This window comes from Magnolia sinica, chromosome 5 (genome assembly GCF_029962835.1).
Source record: "Magnolia sinica isolate HGM2019 chromosome 5, MsV1, whole genome shotgun sequence".
Taxonomy (NCBI): domain Eukaryota; kingdom Viridiplantae; phylum Streptophyta; class Magnoliopsida; order Magnoliales; family Magnoliaceae; genus Magnolia; species Magnolia sinica.
This window is the reverse complement of record NC_080577.1, coordinates 21,927,135-21,938,701: the sequence shown is the minus strand read 5'-3', so window position 1 is coordinate 21,938,701 and position 11,567 is coordinate 21,927,135. Positions and strand designations below refer to the sequence as shown.

The window sequence follows — 11,567 nt, the reverse complement described above, 5'->3', positions numbered from 1 at the left end:
ATTTATTGGTGGGTTGAAACCGAAAAACATCCAATGGTCTTATTTCGAAAAACATGTGTCCATGGATTGAAAGTTAGGATTGTTCAACCAATCTCATTTTTAGACTGCAACCTAGCGACAGTGGATTCCACAATTTAGCTGGTTTAACATTAGTTAATATATGGCCAGTGTTTAATTTCCGAGTACCTGCATATGCAGCAAGAGTATCATATAATTCCTTTATAAATATGTTAGTTGCGCATGCCCAGTCGGATGAGAGAGATTATTTGAAGAACTGCTGATCTGATTCACGGCACACCTTTGCAAGATCTGGGCTGTTCACCAGGCATGCCCCACAATGCCTGCGTATAAAGTCGGGCTGTTCTGCTCATCAGGTAGGTCAAGCTTCGTTGGCCAATTCACTCCTGCATGCTTTTATACTACATATGGCCTGCTGATCTTCTGGACGTTGATAAGCAGCCTGAGTCTTGCACATGCACCGCAGGGGGGGTTTACATGTCCATTTGGATAGATATCCTTATTTGCAGGGCCATGAAATGGACATATAGTTCATGGCCATTACTAAAAAATACAAGGGCTGTGTGTGATATGTCATGCTTACAGTGCTTGCTACAGGCGTAGGTGGTCCTGAGTCACATGTTGGCTGTGAAGATGTATCGGCATTCAACCATGCAAACACATGCATTGAAAAAAGAAAGAAAAAAGAAGACAAGATATGATAATTTCCTCCACAAAGAGGAGATTGAAAGGAGGGGGAGAAGCAAAAGAAGGAAGAGTGCTGTCTATGCAAGAAGCCAAAAGTTCCTACGAGTCTTAGTGTTGAGAACATAGCCTGCTTTCTGCCCTTTCTTTTGAACTCCTACACACAGGCACTTGCTGTTCTCTATCAAATACTCGGCCGTATCTGGTGCTTTATTCGCCGATTTTCCACCTAGTTTACCCCTGTCACAATGCAATTTCATAACCAAAGAAAAATCAGAGACAGCAACTTGGGTCAGGCCCAAACCTGAAACCTAATTGCCTGAACCCACGGGTTGGGTTCGGTTGCTTTCACGCTGAAAATCCTTGATTGAAACCAAGTTGGGTTGGGCTTGGGTTGAGGCCCTGGGCAACCTGACCCGAAGCTACTTTGGGTTGTGGCCTTCCGCAATACTTGCAGTACATATAAATATGAGATATGACTAACATACATGGTATAATGGTATAAATGTAAAATCATGATCAGCAAGGAAAATGGAGTTTATGATTGGGATTGTTCTGTCTTTGAAATATCATCTCATTCTAAAATATTAGGGAGTTTTATTTATTTTATTTCATTATTTTATTTATTTGTGATTGGTGATGGTGGACTTTACTAGTGTTATTTTGGTAGTTCAAGGTGTTTATTTTAATAGTGTTGTTTGATGGTTAGATGTTTGATTTTGGGTTTGTTGTTAGGTGTTATCACTGATCTAGCCCGACCCAACCCAAATTGCATTAGAGGTGAGTATCTAATTCTACGGTTTGGGCAGCATAGGTTGGTGGTTTGGGTTAGGCCTAGGGTTCGGCTGGGCCAGATGGGCTGTTATGATGCTAGATGAAGTTGTCCCATTTGCATGGCCTCGTATTGTTGCAGGTGGGCTCCACCATTTTCGAACCGAAGCTATTGTCTGCTCTGGTACGGTACATCACTGGATGATCTGGCTATCTAACAAAAAAAGGACAGTTAATAGGTGGGTGCTTGGGTCCATACCTTGTCACCTTTTCATTGAGTGAGACTCTGGGTGCTTATAATTTCAGGCCCATTGATGCCTAGTATCTAAAGGGGCACACGAGCCCTGCATGCACGATTGTGGCTAGGTCTGGGAATGGGTTAAGTCGGGCTGCAGGTCAACTGGCCCAAGCCACCTTGAGGTGGGTTTGGGCCAAGCTAAATGTTTGCTACTAGGGCGTAGGCTAGAAATATGACCCATTTAAGTAATTCAGTCAGGTTTGAGACATGAGGGGAGCTTAATGTAACATTTATAACACATGCACATTGGCACGTATGTTGGGAACTTGAAGGCCGATGGTTGCATATTTGCACAAGTTCAGCAATTGAACTTGGATGTGCACGAAATATTGTATTCTTGTGTGTATTCAACTGGAAATAAGCTATCCTCATTGTTATTTCATCTCTCTTCTTTTTTAAAAAAAATAATAAAAATGATATATTTTATTAACAATCAAAATTTAAGAAATGAGTACCCCTATGTTTCATATTTTATGGGTAAATAGATTTGACTAATTAAATACAAGTTATTTACAAATGTATTTTATTATAAAAAAAAGTACTTATTATCAAAATTTATTTTCATTTAAGACATTGTGAAAAAACAAAAATAAAATAAAAAATCCCCTTCCACCAGAGTTCTTTGTTAAGAGAGCGAGTGAAGGTCTTATGGGTGATTTTCGTTGTCTCATTCATATTGATTATTGGTAATTAATTTTTATTTGAAATAACTGATTCTTTCTAATTTCTTTTGTTTTAAATATTTTTTGTCTTTTTATTTTATTTGGTAATTTAAATCTACTCAATAAGCGCATCATTTATTAATTACGGAAGTATCTCATGCAATCATGGGCGTTGAATAAAAAATGATACGCGGCGCTATCTAGATTGGGCTAGTGCATGGGTTGTAGGAGAAGTGGAGAACTGACCCGAGGAAGATCTGGGAGAAATGGCGACGCTGGCCAATGACGATGAGATCGACGGAGAAAACCTTGGCTTGCAGGAGGATAACCGAAGCCTTATCTCGGCCGTCCATATCAACCCTCTCGACCTGGACCTGGACCCTGGGCTGCAAAGCCAGGCACGTCGTCCTCATATCGTCCAGGAACTCGTAGTCCCCGCCTTCCACAGAAGAGGGATCGGCTTGGCCTGGCACCGTCGGCGGGCGCTTGAGGAACGTGGCGAAAGAGTGGCGCCGCGAGCTGTTGGGCTCCACGTGGAGGAGGATTAGTTCGTCGCGTGCGAGCAGAGCGTGCGAGAGGGCCCACTCCAGCGCGCCCTCCGACTCAGGGCGGGGATCCGCCACGACCATCACCCTCCTAGGCACGGCGGTCGTGGTGGGGCCCACGCTCTGCATTGCCCTGCTCCACCAACGCCAACACCAAGACCACCGCCACCACTACCTCTCTTGATTTGTCTTTATATGAGGTTTGTTTTTTTTTAAAAATTAAAAATTAAAAATTAAAAATTTTTCGTTTGCTATCTTACACCCACCATCGCTACTTTTGGAATTGGGTCCTACCACCCTCGTGTTTCGGCTCGTGCTAAATATCGGTGTAGAGTAATTTGTGGATGGGGCCTACCCGTGGGACCCGGTCAACGACAACGGTACTCTAACTTAGGACAGCTCAGGGTCATTGTCAGGGGCATTTTGGTAAAATTCAGGACAGATCACATGACCGGGCAACAAAAAGGCTGAGTGGGGCCCACTGTGATGCGTGTGCGACATCTTATCCGTCCATCATTTGCGACGGATTATGTTTAGATGTAGGTAGAAAAATATGGGCGGTCCAGGGGTCAAAGTGGGCCACACAGCAGGGATAAGTGGGGATAGGGACGGCTACCGTTTAAACTATCTTGGAGGGCAGAGGAGTTTTGGATCGGGTGGATGTTTGGTTTTCCCTTCGTCCCAGTGAGACTCGTAGTATGAACATGCACGGTGGGCCCCAGGAAGATTTCAATGGTGGGAGTTCCCATTCCCAGTATTCCCCGAGGTGTGGCCCACTTGTGTTTTGGATTGGTCCGACTTTTGGGATCAGGTCCTAACATGAGCCGGCGAACATAATGGACAGAGTGGATGTCAGACCCACACATCAAGGTGGGCCCCACAGTTTTTTTTGGGTGCACGGCCCCGTACAACAGCCGCAGGAGATTCACATCTATTTTTGCTGGGAACGGAAACGGATTGGCTAGTGACGCTACCAACAGCCAGGTGGCTAGTTGTCGGTGCTCTGTGGGCCCCACCATGGCTTGAGCTGGACCCATGACCCATTGCTTGATGACCCTTCCTGACCCACTCAATCCTCATCAAGCCCGGACCCGTTCCAATTACCCAACCCATTTAATTGTATTCAGATGATCAGGCTCGGCCCATTAGATATTACAAGACTCATGTTTAAGAAAGGGATATAAGGCAAAAGGTATGCACGTACGCTTGTCAATTAGTGGATACATACACACATACATGTATCTGTCTATTAAGTTTTGAGCCTGGTTGAGTCATCTAACCTGGTCCATTGATAACCTACATAAGTGGGGTCAGGTCTGGTAGCTGGGTTCAACCCAATCATAACCCATGTGCCATATTTTCTAACCTGAGCTTGACCCTCTACCCATTTTGCTAGGCCGAACCAGACCCAGGGGGTAGGGCCAATGATGTAGAGTGAGTCGCGGACAATTTCATGGCCAAGATGGACCAAAGGAGACTCGATTAGAGGTGGAAGTAATCCGGACAGTCGGAACCTTAAAACATGCATATCTCATAAACTGGAATGAATTATTCGACATACCATATATGGTTTTGGGTAGGAGAAGTTACTTTAGCCAACCAACCCTGCTATGGAGGGCCTAATTTGCGAGATTCCATTAGATCAACAGTCCAAAATCTATTTTATTTCTATTTTTACTATTTACTGCAAGTTTTAGTTTGATCATAACTTTTGATGCATTGAGTTTTAGGAGTTGTGCCCAACATGAAAAAGGGCTTAGAAAAATTAGGGGAATAACATGGTTAAGCCAAATTGGACATTTACTATTTTTGGCCAAAAACCATGATGCCTAGTGGAAAACATGATCATCTATAAATAGTAAGTTTACTATTTATAGTAAGCCACCATTTTAAGGAGTTTGAGTTGGAGTTTGATTATGAAACTTCTTCCTATGTTTGATATAATTATTTAAAGGATTGTAAAATTATTTTTATGATCAATTGAATTTTTCAAATTTTATTAGAATTTATTTTTTATTTTCTCTCTCCTTATTGATTCGAGGAATTTCTATGAGGAGTCCAGAGAAGCTCCATGGATTCGGAGTAGTTATCCCCCAAGCAAAACAATGCTTGACCTCATTACACCCCTCCTTGTGTCAGCCAAGCTGACCCAATGCCCACAATGGTTTGTCAAGGCTGAAATCCATCTTTGTGGGGGCCACAATTCAGGTGGGTTGGCAATCTATATGAATATTAAGTATATTGTCGTACCACATAAATAATTATCGTTAGTTGCATTTCCTATGCAACTTAACCATAGTCCCACTTGGATACTCAATGAATTGAATTTTCATGAGAGAGGAAATAATCAAATTGGGACGACATTTCTAGTACTCATTATCTTTGATTAGAAGCCTAATTCTCAAGATATCAATGCTAAAGAAGAAAAATACAACTTGGTCACTACCATTTTATTAAACTGGATATCGCAATCCAATTCAATTTTCCATCCAAACGGGGCCTATACTGCCCATGTAACTGAAATTGGACTCCTAACCTTGTACTGACTCTGGTGATTATGCACCCATGTCAAGAGTCCTTGACTAAAACTCACCTTCTTTTCAGCTATTCTCTTCCTTGAGATGAACCAGACTCTATAGTCCTTCCTTTCATACAAATGACTGAATGTTAATCTCTCTGGCCTAACTCTCATTTTCACCCATTGGGGTGCGTTTCCTTGCAATAAGTACGTTGAATTAGGTGGGCCCACGTTCGTCAACCACCGTCTGATCATCTTCCTCACCGTCCCCCGCTTGAAGATCACTGAAATGGACGGGTAATTCAAGCTGAAATCAACGTTCTTTGATAAAAGTCGATAGCAATTGACATTGCGATGAGTGATGGCGAAGATCTCCTGCGTCGTGTATCCGAGATTACATAGATGGATGATGTATTCATCGGGCTTGATGTCATAGATCAGCCCTGGATCCATCGCTCTTCTTGGATTGACATGTCCAGCTCCCATCGCAAAGATTCCTGCAGGTTTTGAGCCGTCCATTATCGGATTTCCTAAATGATCCGCATCATCTGCGGTTGTCATGATCGCAGATTTAATCGCGGCCGGGCTCCATGATGGGTGGGCCGATCGTAGCAAAGCTGCAATCCCACTAACGTGAGGGCAAGCCATGGAAGTTCCCGATAAGACGGTAAAGTTCACTCTTCTAGAATCTTCTGGAAGCGATGTGGGACCCAGGTTTTCTGGCCAAGCAGCGATTATATTCACACCAGGAGCAATCAAATCAGGTTTGATAATAGAAGGGTTAGTTAAACTCGGCCCTCTTGATGAAAAAAGCGCGACGGCTGGCGCTCTAGATTTTCCGATCACCGTTCCTTCGAATTCGATCCGGGCAGTGGGCCGTATTGTGGAATTTATGTAAAGCTTCAAGCGAATCGACTCTGCATAGCTGATCAACGTCGCCGGCAAGACATGCACGTCGACGGAATCTTCCTCTTCATTGATTTCTGTATTGGCCAAGATCATCGCAGCCCCGCCGGATTCTTTAACAATTTCGCCTTTCACAGCTCTTCCGGTCGGCCCTCGATCACAAACCACCATTTTCCCGCCAATTCTGTTTTTTAAAAGAGTGCCGTTGTAACAAAACTCCGCGCCATCCATACCGTCGATCCCACCGTAGATCAGATCTAGCTCTTTCCCGTCATTTGATAGATGGGTCCTCGGGTACATGGATTCTCCATATAGAATCTGACCGTTGCCCATTCTCACAATCGCCGGAAATCTCCGATCGACTGTGCTGGCCCCCACGGTAGTTATCCAAGGAGCCTCGTTGGCGACCGAGTACGGAATCGGACCGTTATTTCCCGCTGCGCAAACTACCAAAATACCCCTTTCTGTCGCTCTGAAACTGCTGATAGCGATGCTGTCGTAGTAGAGTGGAAGCGGGAAACCGCCTAAGGAGAGAGAAAGGACGTCGACTCCATCTCTAATGCCATCGTCCATTCCAGCTAATATATCTGAGTTGAAACAGCTGCCGAACCAGCAGACCTTGTAAATTGCGATGTGGGCCCCGGGCGCCATTCCTCGAGCTTCACCGGCGCCGTTGCCGACCACGCTCGCTCCGATGACGGAATTCCCTGCTGCGATCGATGACGTGTGTGTACCATGTCCATGCGCGTCGCGTGGGGATAGGTACTCTGTGATGGACGGTGAGGATGGAGATTTTCGGTGGTCTTTGTGATAGAATCGAGCGCCAATGAGCTTACGGTTACAGGCGGAAGCATTGAAGCTCTGGCCTTCTTGGCAAATCCCTCTCCATCTGTTAGGAACGGGCGGCATGTTGTGATCGTTGAAGCTCGGGCTTTCGGGCCAGATTCCAGTATCAAGGACTCCGATTATCATCCCTTGCCCGAATTTAGATCTAGCCCATGGGCTATCTCCAGAGGAATCAAGTCCTAAGAACTTGTATGAGTAAGTGGTCTGTAACTGGAGTCGATGATCGGGAAGGATTGCGATCACGCCAGGTGTGGCTCGTAGGACAGCGAGTTCATGTTCGGAGAGTCGGGCTGCGAAACCTTCAATTGCAGAGTGGTAGGAGTAGAGAAGGCGGGAAGACGGTGGGGTGCCGTTATTGGAGAGGATGGTTCTCTCCAGGAATGAGAGGTGCCATTGGAGCCTTGAACTGAAGCCTGAGGTGGTCAGGAACTGAGGGTGGAGGTGGATAATGTAGGTTTGGAGATTGTGGACCTGAGCATGAGTAGGTCCCACAAGGAATAAGAGCATAAATGAGATGAAGGGAAGATGGAAGATGATCTTGGGTCCCTTGGATGGATTTGTTTGGTGAGCCATGTTTTGTCATGGGTGTTTTTTTTTTCCTTTGCATTGGCGGTGGGGTATTTGTAATGGTGTGTTTGTATGGGAATTTGAAAATGGGTGATGGGAGCATTTGATTTTGAAAGGCTCTTACTCACGAGGATCTTTTGGTGAGAGAGAGAGAGAGAGAGAGAGAGGAGACAAGGCTGAGATGTATAACTTTCACGAGATCTTCTGACCTGTTTTTAGTACTGTGTATGCTATCACCTTACGGAGCCGTTAGTTTCAAAGAGATATTTGAACTCTGGGAGCGTGCGATGGATGATACTCTGCTACTTATATTTTAGTTGGAAATTTAAGACGTGGATGTGTAGAAGCTTAGATGTATCATAAACCAGAAATTATAATTATTTTATTATTTTAGTATCAGATTTTTTGACTTTTATTGGACGGTTAGAACTGGAAATTATTCAATGGTTTTATTCAATAAACAATTATCTAAAAATGTGATGTTAGATTGTGAAAATAATTCTATTTTTGTAGTCTTACCTTAATGCAGTGAAATAGACAATTTAGACGGTTTAGTTAGAGCTAAAGGATGCCGGGTGTACCATTTTGAAGTGCTTGAGTATGAAGTAGCATATGCAGCCGGAGTAGAAAATAACCCCCTGGCTTCTGGGAATCTTTTGTTTGGTTCTTTTGTTGTGCTTGCGTGCAACAAGGAATTCGTTTTGCATCCGTCGCGCTCAGGATCTAACATGTATATCTCGGCCCACTAGGGGCTTCATTCTGAGTATTTATGATGATCGGGATCGTCCATGTTGCTAAATTTTAAATACATGGTCTAAATTGAGAAATATATTCTGATTGGATGACTTTAACATCACTATCGGTGGATGGATTTAAAATTATGACGGAACATTCTAATGGCTCTCATTCATCACCATAAATTAAAGATTAAGTCATCAGTGAAGTTTAATAATGGGAATTCATGTTTTTTATCTTAGTAAAGATGATATGGACGGTTCAAAGCATCGAACCATTTCAGCACATGAGCCACAGTAGATAGCGACATACGGTAGATTCTGAGTCGCGACAGAAGCAAAACGAACTCCGTTGCAAGTAAAGATATCAATGTCGGGCCTAGATTAGGTGAGAGGCGGGGATAACAGCTTTGCGGGTGAGCTCCTGATCGTGGGGCCCACATAGATGTATGTGTTCTATATCCAAGCAGTCCATCCGTTTTTTCAAATCATTTCAAGGGCATGATCCAAAAATTAGGTAGATCCAAATTTCAGGTGGACAACACAGTTGTGAATGAATTCCTACCGTTCGGAGCACAAACGTTTTGGATCAATATGATATTTGTGTTTTCCTTCATCCAGGTCTGTATGACCTTATCAATAGGTTGGACGGCAAATAAACATTAAAGTCGGCCCTAGGAAATTTTTAATGGTGAGCTTTTAATCACCACTGTGTGGTCCACCTGAGATTTGGATTTGCCCAATTTTGTTACATAAATAAAATGATCTGAAAAAACGGATGGACGGCATGGATATACAACACATACATCGAGGTGGGTCCCATGGTAAGGGCCTCATCTGATGTTACCCTGCGTTACCTAATCCGCGCCTGTCAACGTCCATGGAACATTGGAGAATCGCAGCTACATGCCATCGCACGGATGCAGAATCCGGTCTTTACACGCACCATAATGCAGCGCTCTAGAGAGGCCTAAGCAGGTCGTTAGATGGGCCTCACTGATCAGGTTCTACCGAGTAAAAATTAGGCTAGTCCTACTGATCAAATGCAATACACGTGAAAAAAAAAAGAAAACAAAGAAAAAGCAATCAACAGTCAAAAGAAATTGATCAACGGACCACATTTAACTTCAATATGTAGCACGAATCATGAGAAGACTCACTAAATTTTTTCTCCTGGATGTTCATATGATTGAAAACACATGATGAACGGATTGGATCTTATAATGGTGAATTAATTTGGTGTGTAAAAGGTAGAGTGCACGGACTGAGCACTCGTGCGACTGTACTTCACATTTCTGATGTTCATTTTCTCATTGCCTTTATTCACACGCTCTTTTGGCTCCTTTCCACGCGCGGCTCGTGCTTGACTAACGTGTCTTTCCGACGGATCGTGCGGTACTCCTCTGAGCAAAAACCTGCCTCTCGGTGATCAGGACCGTTCGTTTGATGGAACCCACTATGCGAGGGGTTGGGGTGTGGACGTGGATTGCCTGCAGGGTACTTGTACGGCCCACCGTGATGTATGTGTTATATCCACTCCGTTCATCTATTTTCCCACCTCATATTAGGACGTGAACCTAGGCAGGAGGTGGATCCAAAGCTCAAGTGGACCACACCATCGGAAAGAGTGCAGATAAAGACACCCCCATTGAAATTTTCTGTGAGCCATCTAACCCGTTCATAAGGTGACTTACACCTGGACAAGGGAAAAACACAAATATCGGTTTGATCCAAAACTTTTGACCCCGAAGAAGTTTTCAACGGTGGGTGTTCAATCCTCACCGTTCCTGTGGTGCGGTCCTCCTGAGATTCGGATCTGCCTCTTGTTCTATACTGACCAGGCGAAACGGATAGACGGAGTGGATATGACACATACATCACGGTGGGCCCCACAAATCACTGCAGGCAATCCGCGTCCATGCGGGTGTGCTGTGATCACACGTGCAAAAACTTGAGACACACATCAGGTGGGACCCACCACGAATATACCCTATCTAAAAAGTTAGCTTGATCCACTCATCGTGTGGGCCACACGAGTGCACTGAATATAGATCCTAGTTCATATTTTCTCGTGATTTTCTCATGACCATCGAGATTCGAAATCGGATTGTGTACTGAGTTACTCAGTACGCTCTTATCGTACTGAGTAAACTCTGTTGGGCCCACTGTGAATGCATGTGGTTTATCAATGCCGTCCATCCGTTTTTAGAGATCATTTTAGCCGTTGATATCAAAATGAAAGTATATCCACAGCTCAACTGGACCATACCACATGAAACAGTGGAGGTTTTGGTTTCCACCGTTGAAACCTTTCTGAGGCACGCAGTAATATTTATTTTCCATCCAACCTGTTAATAAGATCAAATAGAAATGGATGAAGGGAAAAAACAAACATCAGCTTGATCTAAAACTTCTGTAACCCCTAAGAACTTTTCAACGGTAGAAGTTCAATTCACACTGTTTACGTTGGTGTGGTCCACTTGATCTTTTTATAGGTTTTATTTTTGAGCTAAAGCCCTAAAATTATCTGGTAAAATGGATGAACGGGTTGAATAAAATGCATGAATTAAGGTGGGCCCCACAGAGTTTACTCAGTACGCTAAGGGTACTGAGTTACTCAGTACGCAATCCGCTTCCTCGAGTTTCTCACGGCTCAGTCAATCTTTCCCGTGTTGATGTGGGACGCACGGATTTACTGCCAAAGCCTTTTGCAGGAGTTCCTGCGCTAGGATGTTAGGTGGGCCCACTTTGATGTTTGTTAGAAATCCAACTCATTCATCCGTTTTGCAAGCTTATGTTAGGACACGCTATCAAAAATGAGGTGGATTCAAAACTTAAGCAGACCACATGAGAGAGAAAATTGGGGAAGGAAATGGCTATTCTGGGCTCCACTTGATGTATTTATGCCATCGAAACCGTTTGTTTATAAGGTCATTATTACTGTAATGAAGTGAAAACACTACAAATTTAGCCTGGTAAAAAACTTTTTTGTCCATATGAATGTTTCAACGGTGGCCA

At 43.8% G+C, this 11,567-nt stretch overlaps 2 protein-coding genes across 2 annotated transcripts; both read right to left on the bottom strand.

Annotated features, from left to right (window-relative positions):
• Positions 1–659: 659 nt before the first annotated feature.
• On the bottom strand, positions 660–3,164 carry LOC131245727 (uncharacterized). The gene is made up of 2 exons (XM_058245379.1): positions 2,680–3,164; positions 660–942 (listed from the first exon to the last, which is right to left on the bottom strand). Exons 1-2 carry the CDS (start codon positions 3,105–3,107, stop codon positions 783–785), a joined length of 588 nt encoding a protein of 195 aa, XP_058101362.1. The 5' UTR covers positions 3,108–3,164; the 3' UTR covers positions 660–782.
• A 2,158-nt stretch (positions 3,165–5,322) lies between these two features.
• LOC131245725 (subtilisin-like protease SBT1.2) lies at positions 5,323–8,141 on the bottom strand. Its single transcript, XM_058245376.1, has one exon. The coding sequence runs from the start codon at positions 7,819–7,821 to the stop codon at positions 5,479–5,481; it is 2,343 nt and encodes a 780-aa protein (XP_058101359.1). The 5' UTR covers positions 7,822–8,141; the 3' UTR covers positions 5,323–5,478.
• Positions 8,142–11,567: the final 3,426 nt, after the last annotated feature.

Excerpts from the sequence above, each read along its gene's own strand:
- LOC131245727 (XM_058245379.1), bottom strand. The coding sequence starts at position 3,107 with ATGCAGAGCGTGGGCCCCACCACGACCGCCGTGCCTAGGAGGGTGATG. Across the intron at positions 943-2,679 it reads TTCTCCCAGATCTTCCTCGG|GGGTAAACTAGGTGGAAAAT; the intron begins GTCAGTTCTCCA and ends GCATTGTGACAG.
- LOC131245725 (XM_058245376.1), bottom strand. The coding sequence starts at position 7,821 with ATGGCTCACCAAACAAATCCATCCAAGGGACCCAAGATCATCTTCCAT.